We start from the raw sequence: 24,736 nt of genomic DNA, 5'->3' as shown, positions 1-24,736 counted from the left end.
AATATGGTTTGATATCATATTAGCTTGATAGCTAGCTACATTTTTAAGAGAGCATTTCAATTGGCATCTCTCCCCCCTGTTTTTAGTCACAGTTGGGCTTATGAGTTGTGCTCCACTTTTACTGGGGATAGCTTTATTTGTGACCTATGTACAAATTAGAATTGTGCAATAGCAGAGCATAAGCGTTGCCACATCAATGTTACACTGAATTAATTAGTTGTGAGTTATTGTTATTACATGTTATATTCCAATGTTATTAGTTATATTCCAATATGAAATGCTTTGAAAGGCTGGTCATGGCTCACATCAACACCATCATCCCTATACCCACTCCAATTTGCACACCGCCCTAACAGATCTACAGATGATGCAGTCTCAATCGCACTCTACACTGCCCTTTCCCACCTGGACAAAAGGAACACCTATGTGAGAATGATGTTCATTGACTAAAGCTCAGCGTTCAACACCATAGTGCCCACAAAGCTCATCACTAAGCTAAGAACCCTGGGACTAAACACCTCCCTCTGCAACTGGATCCTGGACTTCCTGACAGCCCACCCCCAGGTAATAAGGGTAGGCAACAACACATCCACCACGCTGATTCTCAACACGGGGGCCACTCAGGGGTGTGTGCTTAGTCCCCTCCTGTACTCCCCAATCACCCACGACTGCGTGGCCAAGCACGACTCCAATACCATAATTAAGTTTGTTGACGACACAACGGTGGTAGGCCTGATCACCGACAACGATGAGACAGCCTATAGGGAGGAGGTCAGGGACCTGGCAGTGTGGTGCCAAGACAACAACCTCTCTCAACGTGAGCAAGAGAAAGGAGATTATCGTGGACTACAGGAAAAGGAGGGCCAAAAGCATCCATTCATATCGACGGGCTGTAGTGGAACGGGTCGAAAGTTTCAAGTTCCTTGGCGTCAACATCACCAACAAACTATCATGGTTCAAACACATCAAGAAAGTCGTGAAGAAGGCCTTTCCCCCCTCGGGGACCTGATAAGATTTGGCATGTGTCCCTAGATCCTCAAAAATGTATACAGCTGCACCATCGAGAGCATCCTGACCGGTTGCATCACCCTCTGGTATAGTAACTGCTCGGCATCTGACCTTAAGGCGCTACAGAGGGTAGTGCATACAGCCCAGTACATCACTGGGGCCTACATGTACAAATTACCTTGAATAACCTGTACCCCTGCACATGGACCCGGTTCTGGTACCCGCCTGTATATAGCCTTGTTATTGTTATTTTATTGTGTTACTTTTTCTTACATTTTTTACTTTAGTTTATTTAGTAAATATTTTCTTAACTCTATTTCTTGAACTGCATTGTTAGTTAAAGGCTTTTAAGTAAAGCATTGCACAGTAAGGTCTATTTGGCGCCTGTGAGAAATATGATTTGATATCATATTAGCTTGATAGCTAGCTACATTTTTAAGAGAGCATTTCAATTGGCATCTCTCCCCCCTGTTTTTAGTCACAGTTGGGCTTATGAGTTGTGCTCCACTTTTACTGGGGATAGCTTTATTTGTGACCTATGTACAAATTAGAATTGTGCAATAGCAGAGCATAAGCGTTGCCACATCAATGTTACACTGAATTAATTAGTTGTGAGTTATTGTTATTAAATGTTATATTCCAATGTTATTAGTTATATTCCAATATTATATTCCAATTTATATATATTTTTCCGAATGAACAACTATTGAAAAACCTTTTGCTACTGAATATCATGTTTAAAACTGTTGGGATTTAAAATCTTGCATTATTCAAATAATATGTAGTGTCATTGTACATAATGGATTGTACGGAAAAAGAACAGCAGAGAAAATTAATGTGCAGGTGAATTAAAAAGAGGAACCTTGCATCAAATCTCCTCATAGTGCGGATATTAATGGTGACATGCAATGTGCGAATGTTGCTTTTTTGTATCGGCAATTAGACTTGTTCTTGGGGGGGCTAGTTACCACCTAGTACCCTAACGTCCATAAACTCCATCATCTAATAGCGTGCATTTGCAGTGCAAACCCGCAGATCATGAGTGGGTGGGAACTGCGATATTAATCCGTTGAATCCAGTGCCATTGAAAAAACAATACCGGTAATCACCCTAAATAGATCTATTATGAACTCATAAGGAAATATGGCAAAAATCGGAATTATCTGTCGTTGAATTCTAGCTGTATTTTATGTGCAGTTCGTTGTATGCATCGACCTCATTTGAGTGGTTCTCAGAATCCACATCCAGAATTAAAAGACGTCCCGCCCCTTTTCCTGCTCATGTAGCGTGCAAACCCACTGTCACTCACTTTGGTTGCCTAGTACCCTCCTGGCATCAATCTAGAGTGTGCCATGCCCACGGTTTTCAACAGAAACGCAATGATCTGCTAATAAATGGAATTGCTAGTTGCTAGCGAGTGATGGATCCATATTCTTGAACGAAGGCCATCAATACGTATTTTGTTTTCTGTTTATTTAACTAGCGGCTGTGTTTTCATGGGAAATGTATTAGCAAGCTAACGTCAGATAGCTCGATAACTGCGCCAAAAATGATGCGAGATTCAATCGAATGTTGCACTGCTAGCTAGTCAGCCAAATCTGACTGGGGAATGGTCATTTCTCAGTTTGCCAGCATCACAGCTCTGACACATCACGAAGCCGTTCAGCTATCGAGACATAACGCTGGAAACTTGCTAGCGTTTAGTTGGATAGAAAAAGAGGACGAACATTTGTTGGGAAGCGGTGACTGACATTGCAATACTGGTCATATGGATGCGTTGCCTTCGTGTGCATTTTATTGACAATTGTGGCTTGGCTCTAGCTAGGGGGCGGACAGCTCTGAGAAGGCGGACAGTTGGCTACGTTAGCTTGTTGGATGTCGCGGCAGTGCAGTTAGGTTCGTTCGTAGGGACGCACGAACCCAGTCGGTGAACAGGGGGTATCGCAATAGAGGCTGGTAATAGGGATAGTTAGCTAGCCAGGTAGCTAGCTAGTTGTCCAACTAACGTTAGCTAGCTAACGTGAGAAATCTAAATAAGGCTTGAAGCGCGCATCAACGGAGAGAGGCCCTCAACACACCCCCTCGCATCGACACTGCCCCCTCTTCGCCGATCCTCCAGTGATTTGCTGAGATCTGTACACGGGTGAAGTCGGACAGTTCTCGGTTGGGGACAACTTGACAGCGAGGCCCCTAGCTCCCCTCCCCCATTCCCATCCAAGACCCCTCAGTCCACCTCTTCGCAAGACATTAGAAGTGAGGATCGGGATATTAGATACCTAGCTAAAGTTAACCCATCCAACCGAAATCTGTCATCCAGCTAGTCCATTCTAACCCGCGGGTTGCCAAAACCAGGAGGGATGACTTTGGAGTCGATGATGGCTTGCTGCCTGAGCGAAGAGGCGAAGGAATCGAAACGAATCAATGCGGAGATAGACAAACAACTCCGGCGAGACAAGCGGGACTCGAGGAGAGAACTGAAATTGCTCCTTCTCGGTAACTCAAACTCATCCATATTTTGGGGATTCTTTGAACCATAGGTAGCTAGTTGCCGTTTTGTGAAATATCAATTTAGCTAACAAGATAGGTTAGCTAGCAAGCTTCAGGCCTCCACCCCCCCCCCCCCCCCCCCGCCTCCCTAAGTGAGCTAGCTAGCTAATGTTAGCTAACCAGTCAATATGTTTTAGTTAGTTAACGTTAGCTAGCTAGATATGTGTTTGGTTAGCAAACGAGTTTGTTAGCTAGTCAGATGGGTAGATAGCTAGCTACTTTCTGTTGCTAGCTAAATCAGCAAGCCACTTTGCCAACATCTGGTCACTTTAGCTGTTGGTGTTGGTGCTACTAGTGCTTGCTAACCAACTAGCTACCTAACGTTGACATCTAGCTATTTGCTGTCATTGCTTGCTTGCTAGCTAACTATCTTGCTTACCATCCACTCACCCCTGGTTTAACTAGTCAATTAGTCTATGAACGGTTAGTTAGCTAAGTGCTAGGCTTCAATTTAATTCTTAGAACGGGGGAATGGTTCGTAATCAAATGGTTATGCTAACTATGTATTATTAGATGAGTAACGTTAGTGTCACCATATTGTTATATCCAAGTTCTACTATTACTACAAGGACTGGAGAGGTCAATTTCAGAATGAATCTGATGGTGAAAATAATTTAAGCATATATGGTCATGTTAGTGGTACTGTATGGCAGAAAACAGATCCCTCCTGGCTATTTTTATGTTAACCCCAGCCAAATGAATGATCCATTGGAAGGTGATAGACTGTAACAGTTGTACTGCTAAATAAAGAATACAGGTGAGCTGAAAAGGATGTCTAGGGGGTAACACATTACACAACCTGGCAGATGCAATTCCTATAGCTAGGCCTAGGCTCTATATGGGAAAGAGTTATGGTGTGCTCTCTGAATTAAATGTATATATGAAACATTGGGTGCAGCTTCTCAACATCAGTCAGAAGCATGAAGATACTTGTGTGTGTCTGTGCTTTTACAGACCCCCACGATGAAGAGCATGGAGGCTAAATCAGCAGTATCTTTTAAATCTCCTGGCAGTAGAAGTTGTCCTAAGACACAGGTCTCTAGGATCAGTTTGTCGTTCCTAAAAATAAATAACTGGCCTTAGATTGCCAGCATCTACCAGTCTTCTACCAGTCTAAAATTAAATTGTTTCTATTGGACAAGTTCATTTCGGGTAGTAGACTACCTCTGTTTCAGAAACGTTTCCTCCTGTTTCACACTTACAAAACATATCCCAGGTTGTCTGACACGTGTGATTGCCCCTCTCTCCAGTCGTTTCCCTGTGGACCCTGGCTCAGTTCTGAGAAGTAGGCCAAACCACACAGAGACACACTATTCTATTGTAGGCTATTTAGTCATTTTTTCCCCCTATTTTATCACACTCTATCCTACCTTATTGTATTCTTGACTTGAACCTGTGGGGAGCATATTAGGCCTAGGTCATGGAGAAAAAAATATATAACTGTCACACTGAACAAAAATATTAACGCAACATGTAAAGTTTCATGAGCTGAAATAAAAGTTATCTGAAATATTTCATACGCACAAAAAGCTTATTTCTCATTCTGTGCACAAATTTGTTAACATCTCTGTTAGTGACTATTTCTCATTTTGCCAAGATAATCCATCCACCTGACAGGTGTGGCATATCAAGAATCTAATTAAACAGCATGCTCATTACACAGGTGCACCTTGTACTGAGGGCAATAAAAGGCCCAATGCTACAGATGTCTCAAGTTTTGAGGGAGTGTGCAGTTGGCATGCTGACTGAAGGAATGTCCACCAGAGCTGTTGCCAGAGAATTTAATGTTCATTTCTATACCATAAGCTGCCTCTAATGTCATTTTAGAGAGTTTGACATTACATCCAACCGGCCTCACAACCGCAGACCACGTGTAACCACGCAAGCCGAGGACCTCCATATCCGGCTTCTTCAGCCACTTGGACAGCTGATGAAACTGGGTTTGCACAACCAAAGAATTTCTGCACAAACTGTCAGAAACCATCTCAGGGAAGCTCATCTGGGTTCTCGTCGTCCTCACCAGGGTCTTGACCTAACTGCAGTTCGGCATCGTAACTGACTTTAGTTGACAAATTCTCACCTTTTGATATGGCCACTCGCTGGAGAAGTGTGCTCTTCATGGATGAATCCCGGTTTCAACTGTACCGGGCAGATATGCACACAGCGGTATATGGTGTGTGGGGTGAGCGGTTTGCTGATGTCAATGTCAGAGTGCTCCATGGTAGCAGTGGGGTTATGGTATAGGCAGGCATAAGCTATGGACAATGAACACAATTGCATTTAAGCAATGACAATTTGATTGCACAGAGATACCATGATGAGATCCTCATGCCATTCATCTGGCGTTATCACCTCATGTTTCAGCATGATAATGCATGGCCCAGTGTTGCAAGAATCTATACACCATTCCTGGAAGCTGAAAATGTCCCAGTTCTTCCATGGCCTGCATACTCACCAGACATGCCACCCATTGAGCATGTTTGGGATGCTCTGGATTGACGTGTACGACAGCGTGTTCCAGTTCCCGCCAATATCTAACAACTTCACACAGCCATTGAAGAGTGGGACAACATTCCACAGGCCACAATCAACAGCCTGACCAACTCTATGTGAAGGAGATGTCATCCTGCATGAGGCAAATGGTCATGAAACCAGATTGGTTTTCTGATCCCCCCCCCCTTTTTTTTTTTTTAAAGTTATCTGTGACCAACTGATGCATATCTGTATTCACAGTCATGTGAATTCCATAGATTAGGGCCTGATTAATTTATTTCCATTGATTTTTGATTTTATTTGAACAGTAACTCAGTAAAATCTTAGAAATTCTTGCATATTGCGTTTTATATTTTTGGTGTGTGTACACAGAGTAGGCGCTGTTGGATTACTGTTCCCCACTTCCATTTCTCAATTCTACTGCTTCAGAGTGGAGCACATAGATGATGGATGTGTGGGTTGGGACTGCTCACTTCATCATCAATATATCTCTGTTTATACCTACTGACTATTCCTACTCTTGTGATGCAATGCTGTGTGAGTCTAGGACCAGGGCTGGAACTAAAACCAGTACTAGTTCTGCAGGAACTAAAACATGTAAAGACCACGCTAGCCCTCATCAGGGATCAGTGGAGAAGTCTACTTCCTGTATCAGATTCTTAGATTTTAGTCCGTCAGTGGGACTTCTGTGAGAGGCAGTGTGTGTCTGTGCCTCTGTGTGACCAGTCATGCAGTAAACAGACTATTCTAAGTGAGTTTAGGCTGTGTATTTGTGTCTGAGCAGGGATAAGGAGGTGTAAAGAAGGATTAGTCCAGGTCTATAATAGGCTTTGTTAAACATGGATAAAGCTTAGACTGATATGTCACTGACTCCTATTAGTCACACGTCTCACCAGGGCTATGCGTGCTCCATAGTTCTACACTCTCCTGTTCAATGCATGATGTTACGAGTACCACAGAGCTGTTGCATTTATCAGGAGTTGATTGTACATGCAAATACTGTGATTTCCTATGGCTTTGTTGGTTGGAGTATGAAGTGCTTGTATGACCAGAGTTGAGTTTTGATGCCTGAAGATAGGACGGGCCATGGAGACCTCACTCACTCTCTACCCCCCCCCCCCCCCCCCCCCAAATCTCCCCTGTAACATGTGCTGCTGAGGGCAATATCAGGCCATAGGACCAGCCATGGTCCACAGCTCTGGTGTTTTTCTCTACTTGGTCAAAACGAGGCTGTCTCGGCTGCTGGCTGCTGTAGCTTGACTTGGGGCTTGCTGGCCTGGGCTGCTATTGCTGGGCTTGGGGCTGCTGTAACTTGACCTGGGGCTGGCTGGGCTGGGGGCTACTGCAGCATGACTTGGGATTGGCTGGCTGTGGGCAACTGTTGCCTGAATTGGGTCTGTTGCCTGTGCTGGGGGCTGCTGCAGCATGACTTGGGACTGGCTGGCTGGCTGGGCTGGGGGCAGCTGTTGCCTGAATTGGGGCTGTGTTGGCTGGGCTGGGGGCTGCTGCAGCATGACTTGGAGCTTTGTTGGCTGGCTGGGCTGGTGGCTGCTGTAGCCTGACTTGGGGCTGTGTTGGCTGGGCTGGGGGCTGCTGCAGCATGACTTGGAGCTTTGTTGGCTGGCTGGGCTGGTGGCTGCTGTAGCCTGACTTGGGTCTGTGTTGGCTGGGCTGGGGGCTGCTGCAGCATGACTTGGAGCTTTGTTGGCTGGCTGGGCTGGTGGCTGCTGTAGCCTGACTTGGGGCTGTGTTGGCTGGGCTGGGGGCTGCTGCAGCATGACTTGGAGCTTTGTTGGCTGGTGGCTGCTGTAGCCTGACTTGGGGCTGTGTTGGCTGGGCTGGGGGCTGCTGCAGCATGACTTGGAGCTTTGTTGGCTGGCTGGGCTGGTGGCTGCTGTAGCCTGACTTGGGGCTGTGTATCTGCGGCATGGGCGACCTGGGCTGTTGGCTAAATGAACTGCTGCCTACTAGTCACTTTCTTGCCCTGCTGCTTCTCTCCAAATGGGAGGGGTATCCATGTCGGGCTAGCAGGGCTTAGACTCTCCCAATGGAGAATAAGCTAGCTCAGATGAAGTTCGATTTGGGTGGTCACTCACTAGCCAGGGGCAGGTTGATGGGTTTAGTTCTAAACCCTGGTGACGGTCAGAGCAGAAATAGCCTGCAGGAGAGAAGACTCAGGTGTTCTCTCATTATTTTGGTCATATAAGGGAATGTTGTCATGCTTCTTGAGCTAGTTTTGACAGCCGTGTGTGTGTGTGTTAAATCCCTCCATGCTAAGGGTCAGGTTTAGGGATAATGATCTGACTTGCATTACATCAAATTACATAAATGCTATTACAAAAAAAAATTTTTTTTTTTTGTGGCCATTTTTTCACCTCCTAAGCCATCAACACGGTGTTCAGGTTCAACAAAATGTTTCTATGATTCTGATCCACTGTGACTGATTTGCCGGCTGTACACAGTCCGACGAACACACACACACACTCAGAAGCCAGCCTATAAATACTTTCCCGGGTGCTCACCTTGTTAATGAAGAGCATTTTAATTGAGTGTGTGTCCCACAGCCGCCAATCCTCATGGAACACCACGCACACACAGCCCAAACGGGGTCATGCATTCCGCTCTGGAGATGTAGGGGGGTTATGAGGCACAGTTCCAGACTAACTTTTATTCTGGTGGCGCTGGTGCTCCCAACATTTTCAGTTGATGGCACCAACACCTGGTTTTTCACCACTGCTCAGCGATAATGACCCGAGTCTCATAATGTGCCTGCATTCCATACAGAACCTAATAATGACTAGCCGTCTTTTATATAAGCATGCCCTTGCAGATCTTGACATTCAGGTATATTTGCCAGTGGCACACCGGGCCAGTGCCAACTGAAAGCTACTGGCCCGAATTAAAAGAATACTGACTAGGGAAAGTGGATAATGCACGCATAATTTAAATGTTATCTTTCGTTTGTGGTCTATAATGAGTCTATAATGACCTATCCTCCATACACAAAGAAATTATCAAATCAAATCAAATCAAATTTATTTTTCACATACACATGGTTAGCAGATGTTAATTGATTGTTTGGAGGGGGAAAAATGGTGCAAAATTTTTATTTTATAAAAAAAAAAGGGTGTTACTGTTCCTATAAAATCCAGCTTTATCTTTTGATAAATTCAGTTCTCGCGGTTTTAGAGTTATCCTATTTTTTTTTTTTAAATCACCTTTTTATAGAAAATAACATTCAATTTCTGTATTTAAGTCCACTACAATGCTTAAACCACATAAGGAGAACAAAAGCAACATTGGAGGGTGTAGTTGCCCTTTAATTTGTGTAAACTAGCAAGAGACCATTGTTTGGCTCGTTGTTGTTTTTTACTCATAGCCTACACTGTACATTGTAGCCTAATGTGATGGCAGTTTGCTAAACAAATGTCCCGCGATTGGTACAAATCATCATGAAATCATTCTGCCAGATAGACCTACTTTGCAGTCAACATTTAATTGGGAAGGTTCTTTGGGGAATGCCTTTAGAAATGTTCATTCAGCCTCCCAAGTGGCGCAGCGGTTTAAGGCGTGTTGCGAAGTCACTACAGCGCAGTGTTGCGGCGTCACTACAGCCTGGGGTTTGATCCCAGGTTGTGTCACAACCGGCCACAATTGCCCAGCATCGTCCGGGTTAGGTGAGGGTTTGGCCAGGTTTGGGTGCTTTACTTGGCTCATCGTGCTCTAGCGACTCCTTGTGGTGGACCGTACACCTGCAGGCTGACTTCGGTCCTCAGTAGAGCGGTGCTTCCGAGTTTGGCGGGTCATGTTTCGGAGGACGCATGACTCGGCCTTCACCTCTCTCTCGAGCCCGTTGGGGAGTTTCAGCGACGAGACAAAATCGTAATCACAAAAATCGGGGAGAAAAGGTGGGTAAAAATGACAATAAAATAAAGTTCATTCAAACAGTGCATGATGACTGAATTGCGCATCGCGAAGATTCAACCAATAATTTTTGAATACCTGGTTTACTTACCCATTGCTGTTTTGAGAAGCTAATTGTGAACCCAAAGACTAACGTCACCAGCTACATTTAGATTTTCACTTGCACCCTAGCGACCAATAAAACATTTGTGTCGTGTTTTTTTTTTTTTTGTCGCAGTTTTGAGCCTTGTGAGGGTAGAGGGGAAAACTGTCCAATTTACTACCCCCTTGTCAGTCCCAAGGGGCCACGGTTCTGTTCTAGAAGCACGGTTTTGACTGCTCCTACAGTTTTGCTTCGGTACTGCAGTTTAACTGACACCCAGCCCAGAAAGATAATTGCTACATAGAGAAGTCAGATTAGGAAATTCCTAATAAGCAGCTCTCGAATTTCCCAGCGGCATCGATGGACATGGCCGTAATGCCTCCCCCAAAAAATCCATGCCTTGCAGTCAAAGTGGCCATTGTGCCCTTGCGCTGAATACAATAATTATTCTTCGCTTCTCCCAGCTACCAATCGCCATGCTCCGAAGCATCTCTCGCTCACATGTCTTTATCAGATAATTCAATTCTTATTAACCAATGCTTGTCACGTGATTGGGTCCTTCTCACCGGCGTCGCCGGTAGACTATAAGTGAAGACGGACTCATCAGGGATGCAGCCGCGGGCCATTCTTATCTGAATTCCGATACGCAAATAACCTGTTATCAGCAGTCTTCTTTACCACAATGCAAATGTCTATCCCTGGATTTGCAAACACTTATATATAATATATACGGTTGAAATTGGAAGTTTACATACACTTAGCAAAAGGTTGCAAAGTTCAAGGGGGCTGAATACTTTCGCAAGGCACTGTATCTATATCAATTTAAATGGTCTATTTTGGTGAATGGCCTTGGTGCCCTAGCAGGTGGCCTTGGTGCCCTGGCACACTGGGTTCCTCTTGAATGCTAAAATGGCCTTGCCACTAAGAAATTCCAGGCCTGCTAATAAGACCCTTTTAGTCATCACATTTGTGCCATAAAAATTGGAATTAGTCAAATAATTGTAGCTGAGGCCGAATATTAAAAAATAAATGTAATTTAATTTAGCACTCACAGCCAAAGATATTATTGTTTTTATATTCATGCAATGTCTGACATATTTTTGGGATAACATGATGTTGCTGCTCGCACTGCTCTCTGTGCGCACTGAGTGGTAGTGCACATGTGATGCTGGTCTGTATAAACCGGATGCAACCCGGATATAGACGGTCCATGAATTGGCGAACGTGATTAGATTACCTTGAAATTTAACGGGGCATACATCTTGGATGCAGTCTCCAGTTCTTATACCCCAGTGGTCAGACCCCCACGTCTCTTTCTCCACCTCTTTCTGTATCCCTCTTTCTCTGCACCCCCTCTCATCATTCCCTTTTTCTGTCTCTTTATATCCCCTCCCTTCCCCCGGTGATGTCAGAACGGAACTGATTCGCTGGTACATACGTTTGTTCCCCCTTCTTACCCTAAGCTTGGGGAAAAGGGTGGGTGTGTATGTGTTTAGGTAGGCCAACTAAGGGAAGTGGGGCGTTACAGCGTAGGTAACATTGACTGGCCTGCGGCTGACCACAGGATCTCTATAACCTCAGTTGGTAGGCAGCTGGTGTGTGTTGTATACCTCAGGGCTGCCTTGGCTGCTACTCTGTGTGGTGTGTGTGTGCGCTAAATGCTGCCAGAGAGATGCGTATACTTTGGGTCGCCCAGCAGGCATGCTCCTGTGTTTGTCTCTGTACTATGATTAGCTGAATAGTCCTTTATTTCTTCTCCTTTCTAAAGTAGTACACACACACCCACGTTTCCACAACAGGTTCAGGGTACAACAAAAACATAATGGGGAAAAAACAAATAAAAAAATCCCAAGACACTAAGAAATAGTTATTTAAAAAAAAGTTGTGAGGCATAGTAGACGGAGCTTGGGCAGCATCGACATGGTCTATGATCACGTTCCCATCCCACAGTGGGGAAGTCCAGAAATGAACTACACAGATAATCAACCACAGCTCACCACTGGTTAACCTCACCTAACCTGTTATCAGCAGTCTGCTTTACCACAATGCAAATGTCTACATCTGGATTTGCAAACACACTTGTGTATATACACTGCTCAAAAAAATAAAGGGAACACTAAAATAACACAGCCTAGATCTGAATGAATTAAATATTCTTATTAAATACTTTTTTCTTTACATAGTTGAATGTGCTGACAACAAAATCACACAAATTATCAATGGAAATCAAATTTATCAACCCATGGAGGTCTGGATTTGGAGTCACACTCAAAAAAATGTCAATCAGTGTTGCTTCCTAAGTGGAAAACCACACTACAGGCTGATCCAACTTTGATGTAATGTCCTTAAAACAAGTCAAAATGAGGCTCAGTAGTGTGTGTGGCATCCACGTGCCTGTATAACCTCCCTACAACGCCTGGGCATGCTCCTGATGAGGTGGCGGATGGTCTCCTGAGGGATCTCCTCCCAGACCTGGACAAAAGCATCCGCCAACTCCTTGACAGTCTGTGGTGGATGGAGCGAGACATGATGTCCCAGATGTGCTCAATTGGATTCAAGTCTGGGGAATGGGCGGTCCATAGCATCAATGCCTTCCTCTTGCAGGAACTGCTGACACACTCCAGCCACATGAGGTCTAGCATTGTCTTGCATTAGGAGGAACCCAGGGCCAACCGCACCAGCATATGGTCTCACAAGGGGTCTGAGGATCTCATCTCAGTACCTAATGGCAGTCAGGCTACCTCTGGCGAGCACATGGAGGGCTGTGCGGCCCCCCAAAGAAATGCCACCCCACACCATGACTGACCCACCACCAAACCGGTCATGCTGGAGGATGTTGCAGGCAGCAGAACGTTCTCCACGGCGTCTCCAGACTCTGTCACGTCTGTCACGTGCTCAGTGTGAACCTGCTTTCATCTGTGAAGAGCACAGGGCGCCAGTGGCGAATTTGCCAATCTTGGTGTTCTCTGGCAAATGCCAAACGTCCTGCACGGTGTTGGGCTGTAAGCACAACCCCCACCTGTGGACGTCGGGCCCTCATACCACCCTCATGGAGTCTGTTTCTGACCGTTTGAGCAGACACATGCACATTTGTGGCCTGCTGGAAGTCACATTGCAGGACTCTGGCAGTGCTCCTCCTTGCACAAAGGTGGAGGTAGCGGTCCTGCTGCTGGGTTGTTGCCCTCCTACGGCCTCCTCCACGTCTCCTGATGTACTGGCCTGTCTCCTGGTAGCGCCTCCATGCTCTGGACACTACGCTGACAGACACAGCAAACCTTCTTGCCACAGCTCGCATTGATGTGCCATCCTGGATGAGCTGCACTACCTGAGCCACTTGTGTGGGTTGTAGACTCCGTCTCATGCTACCACTAGAGTGAAAGCACCAAAAGTGACCAAAACATCAGCCAGGAAGCATAGGAACTGAGAACTGGTCTGTGGTCTCCACCTGCAGAACTACTCCTTTATTGGGAGTGTCTTGCTAATTGCCTTTAATTTCCACCTGTTGTCTTCCATTTGCACAACTGCATGTGAAATTTATTGTCAATCAGTGTTGCTTCCTAAGTGGACAGTTTGATTTCACAGAAGTGTGATTGACTTGGAGTTACATTGTGTTGTTTAAGTGTTCCCTTTATTTTTTTTGAGCAGTGTGTTACACACACACACACACACACACGTAGATCACCAGGTAGGGCCCTTTAAAAACAGAATCCAGACTTAGAAACGGAATAAAAAAACAAACCGCTTTTAGTTAAATTATTTACTTGTATTGAACTTATTAGAAAAGTAGTTAAATTGCACTGAACTGTCAGCAGAGGAAATCCATTCTGAGATTTTACAGGTTGTGTCTGCATGTGCAGACTTTGTTCTGGTTTGTTGTGTTTCAGTGTCTTTACTATGTACAGTACCAGTCAAAAGTTTGGACACACCTACTCATTGAAGGGTTTTTCTTTATTTGGACTATTTTCTACATTGTAGAATAATAATTAAGACATCAAAACTATGAAATAACATACAGTTGAAGTCGTAAGTTTACATGCACTTTTTTTACATGCACTGTTTTTTCCCCATGATGAATCATTAAAACTAGTTTTTCAATCACTCCACAAATGTCTTGTTAACAAACTAGTTTTGGCAAGTCTGTTAGGACATCTACTTTGTGCATGACACGCAAGTAATTTTTCCAACAATTGTTTACAGACAGATTATTTCACTTATAATTCACTGTATCACAATTCCAGTGGGTCAAAAGTTTACATAAAGTATGTCTTTAAACAGCATGGGAAGTTCCAGAAAATGATGTCATGGCTTTAGAAGCTTCTGATAGGCTAATTGACATCATTTGAGGCAATTAGAGGTGGTACCTGTGGATGTATTTCAAGGCCTACCTTCAAACTCACTGCCTCTTTGCTTGACATCATGGGAAAATCAAAAGAAATCAGCCAAACCACCCCCAACAAAAAAAAATTGTAGACCTCCACAAGTCTGGTTCATCCTTGGGAGCAATTTCCAAATGCCTGAAGGTACCACGTTCATCTGTACAAACAATAGTACGCAAGTATAAACACCATGGGACAACGCAGCCATCATACCTCTCCGGAAGGAGATGCGATCTGTCTCTTAGAGATGAACGTACTTTGGTGCGTAAAGTGTAAATCAATCCCAGAACAACAGCAAAGGACCTTGTGAAGATGCTGGAGGAAACGGGTACAAATGTATCTATATCCACAGGAAAACGAGTCCTATATCGACAACCTGAAAGGCCACTCAGCAATGAAGAAACCACTGCTCCAAAACCGCCATTAAAGAATGCCAAACTACGGTTTGCAACTGCACATGGGGACAAAGATCGTACTTTTTGGAGAAATGTCCTCTGATCTGATGAAACAAAAATAGAACTGTTTGGCCATAATGACCATGTGGGAAGCTTGGAAGGCCACCTGAAACATTTGACACAAGTTAAACAATTTAAAGGCAATGCTAGCAAATACTAATTGAGTGTATGTCAACTTCTGACGCACTGGGTATGTGATGAATGAAATAAAAGCTGAAATAAATAATTCGCTCTACTATTATTCTGACATTTCACATTCTTAAAATAAAGTGGTGATCCTAACTGACCCAAAACAGGGAATTTTTACTAGGATTAAATGCCAGGAATTGGGAAAAACTTAGTTTAAATGTATTTGGCCAAGGTGTATGTAAAGTTCCGACTTCAACTGTATTTATACACACACACTACTCAAGTTCAACACAACGTCCAGATTTTTTGCTGTTTATCTTTCTGTTTCCCTGAGGAATTGTATGTTAAACAAACACATTCAACATTTGTGTGCATTTACCAATACATTTCAAATGTGGTGTTTAGTGTCCGCTAAAAATCAGTACTGTTTGTGTGTGTTTCCGTTTGATGAGGTTTTTGCGCAAGGTTCCCCTATTACTCTGCTCTCTTGCCACCATCATATCTGATACCACATACACCCCTCTCTTTACCAGTGTGTGTGTGTGTGTGTGTGTGGGCTGTGTGTTTCACCCTGCGCTGTAGCCTCGTGGGTGTTTTTCTAAGCGATGCTGTCTTTCTCGCGCTGCTGCCTGGAAAGACCCAAGTAGTGTCAGCTAGTAAAAGGTGTGTGAGTGTATATGTAACCGTTGCTCTGGTTCGCTCGCTCTCTCTTTGCCGACTGGGAAGGAAAGTGTTATCAAACCCAGTAGTGTGGTCTATTAAAAGGTGACCTCTGTTTTTCTAGGTCGCCACCAAAAAAGAATGGACAGATTCTAGTTCTGAATATCCCAAATGCTTGACAGGGAGGAGAATGAGCGAGTGAGGGACGGGAGAGGCGAAGGGAAAGGGGAGGTGGATGATAATGGGGGAGATGGATTTCCAGCCTCAGGGAGGAAGACAACGATTAGGGGCATGAGAGGAGAGATGGAGTAAGGGCGAGGCTGGGTGAAGAGAAGGGGAGGCGGGAGTGGGCTGGAGGAGAGGAGAGGAGGGAGACAGAGGCTGGTAGTGTGCTCTAGAGGAGAGGAAGCGACAGAACAGAAGCGAGATGGAGGGAGAGATCTTATGACAGGGTCACGAGAAATAAATCAGACCTCAGACTGATCTTTCACTGAGGACACGGGCCGTGTTCCAGTACTGTAACACAGCCTCTTCTCTCCTTGGGCTGTATCCCAATACTGTGAAGGGGAAATACAAAACTGACCTTACATCAGCAGCATCTTTTATATATACAGTACCAGTCAAAAGTTTGGACACACCTACTCATTCCAGGATTTTTCTTTATTTTTACTATTTTCTACATTGTCAAAACTATGAAATAACACATGGAATCATGTAGTAACCAAACAAGTGTTAAGCAAATCAAAATATATTTGAGATTCTTCAAAGTAGCCACCCTTTGCTTTGTTGACAGCTTTGCATTCTCTTAACCTGCTTCATGAGGCAGTCACCTGGAATGCAATTCTATTAACAGGTGTGCCTTGTTCAAAGTTAATTTGTGTAATTTCTTTCCTTAATGCGTTTGAGTCAATCAGTTGTGTTGTGACAAAGTAGGGGGGGGGTTACAGAAGATAGCCCTATTTGGTAAAAGACCAAGTCCATATTATGGCAAGAACAGCTCAAATAAGCAAAGAGAAACGACAGTCCATCATTACTTTAAGACATGAAGGTCAGTCAATCGGGAACATTTCAAGAACTTTGGAAGTTTCTTCAAGTGCAGTCGCAAAAACATCAAGCCCTATGATGAAACTGGCTCTCATGAGGACCGCCACAGGAAAGGAAGACCCAGATTTACCTCTGCTGCAGAGGATAAGTTAATTAGAGTTAACTGCACCTCAGATTGCAGCCCAAATAAATGCTTCCCAGAGTTCAAGTAACAGACACATCTCAACATCAACTGTTCAGAGAAGACTGCGTGAATCAGGCCTTCATGGTCAAATTGCTGCAAAGAAACCACTACTAAAGGACACCAGTAAGTAGAAATGACTTGCTTGGGCCAAGAAACACGAGCAATGGACATTTGACCAGGTAAAATCTGTCCTTTTGGTCTGATGAGTCCAAACTGTCTTTGTGAGATGCAGAGTAGGTGAACGGATGATCTCCACATGTGTGGTTCTCACTGTGACGAATGGAGGAAGTGGTGTGGGGGTGCTCTTCTGTTGACACGATCAGTGATTTATTTAGAATTCAAGGCACACTTAATCAGCATGGCTACCACAGTGTTCTGCAGAGATACACCATCCCATCTGGTTTGCGTTTAGTGGGAAGATCATTTGTTTTTCAACAGGGCAATGACCCAACACACCTCCAGGCTGTGTAAGGGCTTTTTGAACAAGGAGAGTGATTGAGTGCTGCATCAGATGACCTGGCGTCCACAATCACCCAACCTCAACCAAATTGAGATGGTTTGGGATGAGTAGTGGCGCAGAGTGAAGGAAAAGTAGCCAACAAATGCTCAGCTTATGTGGGAACTCCTTCAAGACTGTTGGAAAAGCATTCAAATCAAATCAAATCAAATTTATTTATATAGCCCTTCGTACATCAGCTGATATCTCAAAGTGCTGTACAGAAACCCAGCCTAAAACCCCAAACAGCAAGCAATGCAGGTGTAGAAGCACGGTGGCTAGGAAAAACTCCCTAGAAAGGCCAATACCTAGGAAGAAACCTAGAGAGGAACCAGGCTATGTGGGGTGGCCAGTCCTCTTCTGGCTGTGCCGGGTGGAGATTATAACAGAACATGGCCAAGATGTTCAAATGTTCATAAATGACCAGCATGGTCGAATAATAATAAGGCAGAACAGTTGAAACTGGAGCAGCAGCACAGTCAGGTGGAAGTTGAAACTGGAGCAGCAGCATGGCCAGGTGGACTGGGGACAGCAAGGAGTCATCATGTCAGGTAGTCCTGGGGCATGGTCCTAGGGCTCAGGTCAGTTGAAACTGGAACAGCAGCATGGCCAGGTGGACTGGGGACAGCAAGGAGTCATCATGTCAGGTAGTCCTGGGGCATGGTCCTAGGGCTCAGGTCCTCCGAAAGAGAGAAGGAGAGAATTAGAGAACGCACACTTAGATTCACACAGGACACCGAATAGGACAGGAGAAGTACTCCAGATATAACAAACTGACCCCAGCCCCCCGACACATAAACTACTGCAGCATAAATACTGGAGGCTGAGACAGGAGGGGTCAGGAGACACTGTGGCCCCATCCGAGGACACCCCCGGACAGGGCCAAACAGGAAGGATATAACCCCACCCACTTTGCCAAAGCACAGCCCCCACACCACTAGAGGGATATCTTCAACCACCAACTTACCATCCTGAGACAAGGCTGAGTATATGAGCATTCCTCATGAACCTGGTTGAGAGAATGAGTGTGCAAAGTTGTCATCAAGACAAAGGGTGGCTACTTTGAAGAATCTAAATTATATTTTGATTTAACACTTGTTTTGGTTACTACATGATTCCATATGTGTTATTTCATAGTTTTGATGTCTTCACTATTATTCCACAATGTAGAAATAAAGTAAAACCCTAAATGAGTAGGCGTGTCAACTTTTGACTGGTACTGTGTGTATATATATATTTATATTTATATTTAACCTATATTTAACTAGACAAGTCAGTTAAGAACAAAGTCTTAGTTACAATGATGGCCTACCAAAAGGCTTACTGCGGGGACAGGGGCTTGGATTAAAAATATAGGACAAAACACACATCACTACGAGACACCACAACACTACATAGAGACCAAAGACAACGTCATAGCATGGCAGCTACACATGACAACACAGCATGGTTGCAAAACAACATGACAACAACATGGTAGCAACACAACATGGCAGCAGCACAACGGTTGCGCAACAGTTGTCTAGAAACAGCCTCATCCTCCTCCTCAGTATTGTATCTAACAGACTGAAAAGAGGAGCAGAGCCCTTCTACATAGCAGCAGCGTGAGATGGAGAGAGAGAGCTTGAGGCGTAGTTATATTTACTATCCGCTAGGAAAGAAAGACGGGGGAAAATGCAGGAGGAGAGAATAGGGTTGCCATGGCAACCGAAATATGGCTGCTCTTCAAAAACCTTGAATGTAGGTGGTGGTGTTTCTTTCTCTCCATCTCTTTCTCCATCTCTTTCCGTTTGCAGATATAGCAGATCTGTGTTTAGGGATTGACGTGGCAGTAGCCTGGTGTTAGCCTGCCTCAGGGTATATGTGTATTTCTGTGCATATGGTGCAGAGAGGCTGAGCAATATGGGTTACCAGCAGCCCCCTTGGCTAGTGAGGGTTTAGCCAGCGAGCTGAAGTAAATCTAGCTAAAACGGTTACTTTGCCAAATGTGTGTGTTGTGAGTTCTCATAAAACCACTGCATCAGAAAATGAATTTCTGATCGGAGAAGTTCAGATAGTACCTCGCCGTTTCTTTCCGCCTCGTTCGTACAAGACACGACCCAGGTGAGGACAGCTGGTGCCAGAAATCAATCAGTTAATTACCAGGGAGAGCAGAGTTGGAGCAGTACTGTAGGGGAACACCCCTCCTTTAAAGGGCAAGCGGCTCAAGTTGTTTAATCTCACCCAATGATATGGCTGATTATCGTCTTCTATAACTTCCCCCCCTCTGATGGCTGTAGTATCGGGACAAAGAACCTTTGACATATCTGAGAGCATAAACAGTTTAGCGTAATCAATTAGATCTGTTCCCAGTACTGTTTTGTAAGGCATGGTGTCTGGCTGGGCCCTGGAGAGGCTTGTGTTTGCTAAAGGAGATGAGGGTATGGCAGGGTCCCAAGTTTCTACTGGAAAGACGGGGGTCTACTTCTGGCAGTCAAGTCATGTGACAGTTTAGTTTGAACCAATCCCCTGCCTCCCCTGGATTATATACGGAAAACAAAAATATAATCGCAACTTGCAACAATTTCATTGATTTGTACTGAGTTACAGTTTATATGAGGAAATCAGTCAATTAAAAAAAATGAATTAGGCCCTAATCTATGGGATTTCACGACTGGTCACAAAAAAAATAGTCCTCACAATGGTCCTCAGGATCTCTTCACTGTATTTTTGTGCATTCAAATTGCCATCGATTTAAAATTGGTAGAGAAATCAACATTCAATTCTCTGACAACAGCTCTGGTGGACATTCCTGCAGTCAGTATGACAATTGCACGCTTCATCAACCTGAGACATCTGTGGCATTGTCTTGTGACAACTGCACATTATATATTGGCCTTTGTATTGTCCCCAGCAAAATGTGCACCTGTGTAATGATCGTGCTGTTTAATCGACTTCTTGATATGCCACACCTGTCAGGTGGATGGATTATTTTGGCAAAGGAGAAATGCTCACTAACAGGGATGGAAACAAATTTGTGCACAAAATTTGAGCGAGAGTTTTTGTGGGTATGGAATATTTCTGGGATCTTTTATTTCAGCTCATGAAACATGGGACCAACACTTTACATGTTGTGTTTTTTGTTGTTTTGTTCAGTGTATGTCATTGGTTGGATAGAGCCTCATTTGAACCCATTCCTCTGTTTACGATTGTTACTCTTCTCACGGAAGTGTGCACTCATTCATTCCTCTTCATGGATTGGAAAGGACTGGTGAAAGAAGGAATGTTTAGTCAGTGGAAACTCCCTGTAGCCCATACCTACACCAAGCCAATGATTTTTAAATTCATGAGGTTGGATTGAGCAAGCAGTCCTTTGTGGAAACTGTGAGGGGAGTCTAACTGGGGGTCTAACAGTAGTAGGATTTCATAGTAACCCCAAACCGTCCTATGGTTTGTAGTTGACCATGGGGGTGAAAAGAGCCAGTGTGCGACTGGATACTGCAGTGTGGGCTGGGTTGAATGGAGCTCTGGGTGGTGCTGGTGGGGGTGTCGGTCTGAGGAGGACATGACTGTGGAGATCTGACAAACATCTGGTTCCTTCTGGTGGAAGCTGTCTGCTGATGTAGTAGCTGTTTGTGTTAAAGAATGACACTGTTGAAGCGGATCTCACTGGATTCCCCTTTACCCTGGCACTCACAACACAACACCCTCCCTCGCTTTCTCGCTCTCCCCCGCTCTCCGTCTCGTTCGCGCTCTCCGTCTCGCTCGCGCTGGCTCTGTATACTATGCTCTCCAGTGATGTATTGAAGTTTTAACGCAATTTACACACTTTTTTTCAATGTAATTTTATGAATAGCGTTTACACACCTATCCCGCTAAATTAGCGCACCTGTTGCACAGCACAGGGTGTCGGATGCATTTGCTGTTTTGTTTTGGTTGTGTTTCATATTATTTTGTGCCCAATAGGAATGAATGGTAAGTAATGTGTAGCCATTTTGGAGTCACTTTTATTGTAAATAAGAATAGAATGTTTATAAACATTTAAAGTGGATGCTACCATGGTTACGGATAGTCCTGGATGAATCGTGAATAACGATGAGTGAAAGTTAGATGCACAAATATCATACCCCGAAGACATGCTAACCTCTCACCATTACAAGCATCCACATTTAATGTAGAAGTGTAAGAAATTCATTTTTATTGTACCCAATAAAAATTTATGGTAAATAATCTGAAACACAACCAAAACTAATTTTGTCCCAATATTTTTGGTCCCCTTAACCCCCCTCGCCATTTATGTACAAAAATAGTTGTAGTTTCTAAACCGTTCACACAATATAGATGAAAATACCCTCAATAAAGTTGAGTCTGCACTTTTCAAATCCAACGTGCTGGAGTGCAGAGTCAAAACAAATACTTCTGGAGCTCACTGTAGGTGTGTGTGTCCAGGTATAGGAAGAGTGGTGCTAACAGTGGTTGTTCTATGTGAGTGTCAGGTACAGGAGAGAGTGGTGCTAACAGTGGTTGTTCTATGTGAGTGTCAGGTACAGGAGAGAGTGGTGCTAACAGTGGTTGTTCTATGTGAGTGTCTGGTACAGGAGAGAGTGGTGCTAACAGTGGTTGCTCTATGTGTGTGTCTGGTACAGGAGAGAGTGGTGCTAACAGTGGTTGCTCTATGTGTGTGACCAGGTACAGGAGAGAGTGGGAAGAGTACATTCATCAAGCAGATGAGGATCATCCACGGGGCGGGCTACACAGAGGAGGACAAGAGGGGTTTCATCAGGCTGGTGTACCAGAACATCTTCACCTCCATGCAGTCTATGATCAAAGCGACAGAGAACCTCAAGATCCCTTTCAAATACGAACAGAACCGGGTAGGAAGTACTAACGCAACCATAAAAAAAACACTGCCTTCCACACACACAACCAGAATAGGCTTGGTCAGAACGCATCTACAGTCACTCACACAAACACTATCTAGTTCCAATGTGCTCACTCTTCCCTCCTCTCTCTCTGTCTCTCCCCTCCCTCCCCAGTCTAATGCCATGTTAGTGAAGGAGGTGGACATAGAGAAGATCTGTGGTTTCGACCAGCCCTACATCAGCGCCATCAAGACCCTGTGGGCCGACCCTGGGATACAGGAGGCCTACGACAGACGCAGGGAATACCAGCTATCAGACTCCACTAAATAGTATGTCCTGGTGTGTCTCTGTGTGTAAGAGGTTGTTCATGTGGGGGAGGGGTGGATGTGAGTGCACATGGGTGTGTTGGGGTTAAGGCATTTGCGCGCGCCTGTGTGTGTGTGGTTCACTCTGGTGCCTCTCGACCGGTTGCCCCAACTCCAGAGAGCTGATGGCTAGAAATAAAGTGAGATACTGACAGTCACACACACAGTGCATTTGGAAAGTATTCAGACCCCTTCACTTTTTCCATGTTTAGTTACTTTACAGCCTTATTTTAAAATGCTAATTTATAGCTGTATTTGGGGAGTTTCTCCCATTTTTCTTCTGCAGATCCTCTCACACTCTCAGGTTGGATGGGGAGTGTTGATGCACAGCTATTTTCAGGTCTGTCCAGAGATGTTCGACCGGGTTCAAGTCCGGGCTCTGGCTGGGCAACTCAAGGATATTGAGATTTGTCCCTTAAGCACACAGCCAAGAGTGGCTTCGGGACACTCTTGGCTGTGTGCTTAAGGTTGTTGTCCTGTTAGAAGGTGAACCTTCGCCCCAGTCTTAGGTCCTGAGCTCTCTGGAGCAGGTTTTCTTCAAGGATCTCTGTACTTTGCTCCGTTCATCTTTCCCTTGATCCTTACTAGTCCCCTTGTCCCTGCCACATAAAAACATCCCCACAGCATGATGCTGCCACCACCATGCTTCACCCTAGATATGGTATTGTCCAGGTGATGAGCAGTGTCTGGTTTCCTCTAGACGTGACGCTTGGCATTCAGGCCAAAGAGTTCAATCTTGGTTTCATTAGACCAGAGAATCTTGTTTCTCATGGTCAGAGTCCTTTAGGTGCCTTTTGGCAAACTCCAAGTGGGCTGTCATGTGCCTTTTTTACTTTGGCATGGCTTCCGTTTGGCCACTTTACCATAAAGGCCTGGTTGGTGGAGTACTACAGAGATGGTTGTCCTTCTGCAAGGTTCTCCCATCTCCACAGAGGAACTCTGGAGCGCTGTTAGAGTGACCATTGGGTTCTTGGTCATCTCCCTGACCAAGGCCCTTCTCCCCCGATTGCTCAGTTTGGCCCGACAGCCAGCATTTAAGAATAGTGAAGGCCACTGTGTTCTTGGACCTTCAAAGCTGCAGACATTTTTTGGTACCCTTCCCCAAATCTGTGCCTCGACACATTCCTGAGCTCAATTTTGAGTCTCATAGCAAAGTCAAATCAAATCAAATGTATTTATATAGCCCTTCTTACATCAGCCTGATATGTCAAAGTGCTGTACAGAAACCCAGCCTAAAAACCCCAAACAGCAAGCAATGTAGGTGTAGAAGCACGGTGGCTAGGAAAACTCCATACAAAGGCCAGAACCTAGGAAGAAACCTAGAGAGGAACCAGGCTATGAGGGGTGGCCAGTCCTCTTCTGGCTGTGCTGGGTGGAGATTATAACAGAACATGGCCAAGATGTTCAAATGTTCATAATAATAATAATCACAGTAGTTGTTGAGGGTGCAACAGGTCAGCACCTCAGGAGAAAATGTCAGTTGGCTTTTCATAGCCGATCATTCAGAGTATCTCTACCCCTCCTGCTGTCTCTAGAGAGTTGAAAACAGCAGGTCTGGGACAGGTAGCACATGAACAGGTCAGGGCTCCATAGCCGCAGGCAGAACAGTTTAAACTGGAGCAGCAGCATGGCCAGGTGGACTGGGGACAGCAAGGAATCATCATGCCAGGTAGTCCTGAGGCATGGTCCTCGGGCTCAGCTCCTCCGAGAGAGAGAAAGAATTAGAGAGTGCATACTTAAATTAACACAGGACACCGGATAAGACAGGAGAAATACTCCAGATATAACAGACTGACCCTAGCCCCCCGACACATAAACTACTGCAGCATAAATACTGGAGGCTGAGACAGGAGGGGTCAGGAGACACTGTGGCCCCATCCGATGATACCCCCGGACAGGGCCAAAGGGTCTGTATACTTATGTAAATAAGTTATTTCTGTTTTTGAAAAGCCTGTTTTTGCTTTGTCAAATGGGGTGTGGTGTGTAGATTGATTGAGGATTTTTTTTTTGTAACCCATTTTAGAATAAGGCTGTAACGTAACAAAAATGTGGAAAAAAATCAAAGGGGTCTGAATACTTTCTGAGTATACACACACACACACACACACACACACACACACACACACACACAC

At 44.7% G+C, this 24,736-nt stretch overlaps 1 protein-coding gene across 2 annotated transcripts in view; it reads left to right on the top strand.

The window, feature by feature from the left end:
• Window positions 1-2,333: 2,333 nt before the first annotated feature.
• Window positions 2,334-24,736, top strand: part of LOC109879717 (guanine nucleotide-binding protein subunit alpha-11-like) — a 33,859-nt gene continuing 11,456 nt past the window's right edge. Inside the window, exons 1-3 of one of the 2 annotated variants that reach the window (XM_031792614.1) lie at window positions 2,334-3,501; window positions 22,067-22,251; window positions 22,414-22,568. In XM_031792614.1, coding sequence (XP_031648474.1) covers window positions 3,366-3,501; window positions 22,067-22,251; window positions 22,414-22,568 — 476 coding nt within the window. In that variant the 5' untranslated portion in view covers window positions 2,334-3,365. The remainder of the gene's footprint in view (window positions 3,502-22,066; window positions 22,252-22,413; window positions 22,569-24,736) is intronic. The other variant, XM_031792615.1, reaches the window with a different exon arrangement.

Source organism: Oncorhynchus kisutch, linkage group LG16 (genome assembly GCF_002021735.2).
Source record: "Oncorhynchus kisutch isolate 150728-3 linkage group LG16, Okis_V2, whole genome shotgun sequence".
NCBI classification, from domain to species: domain Eukaryota; kingdom Metazoa; phylum Chordata; class Actinopteri; order Salmoniformes; family Salmonidae; genus Oncorhynchus; species Oncorhynchus kisutch.
The sequence above is the reverse complement of the archived record's forward strand: the minus strand, read 5'-3'. Positions and strand labels throughout refer to the sequence as shown.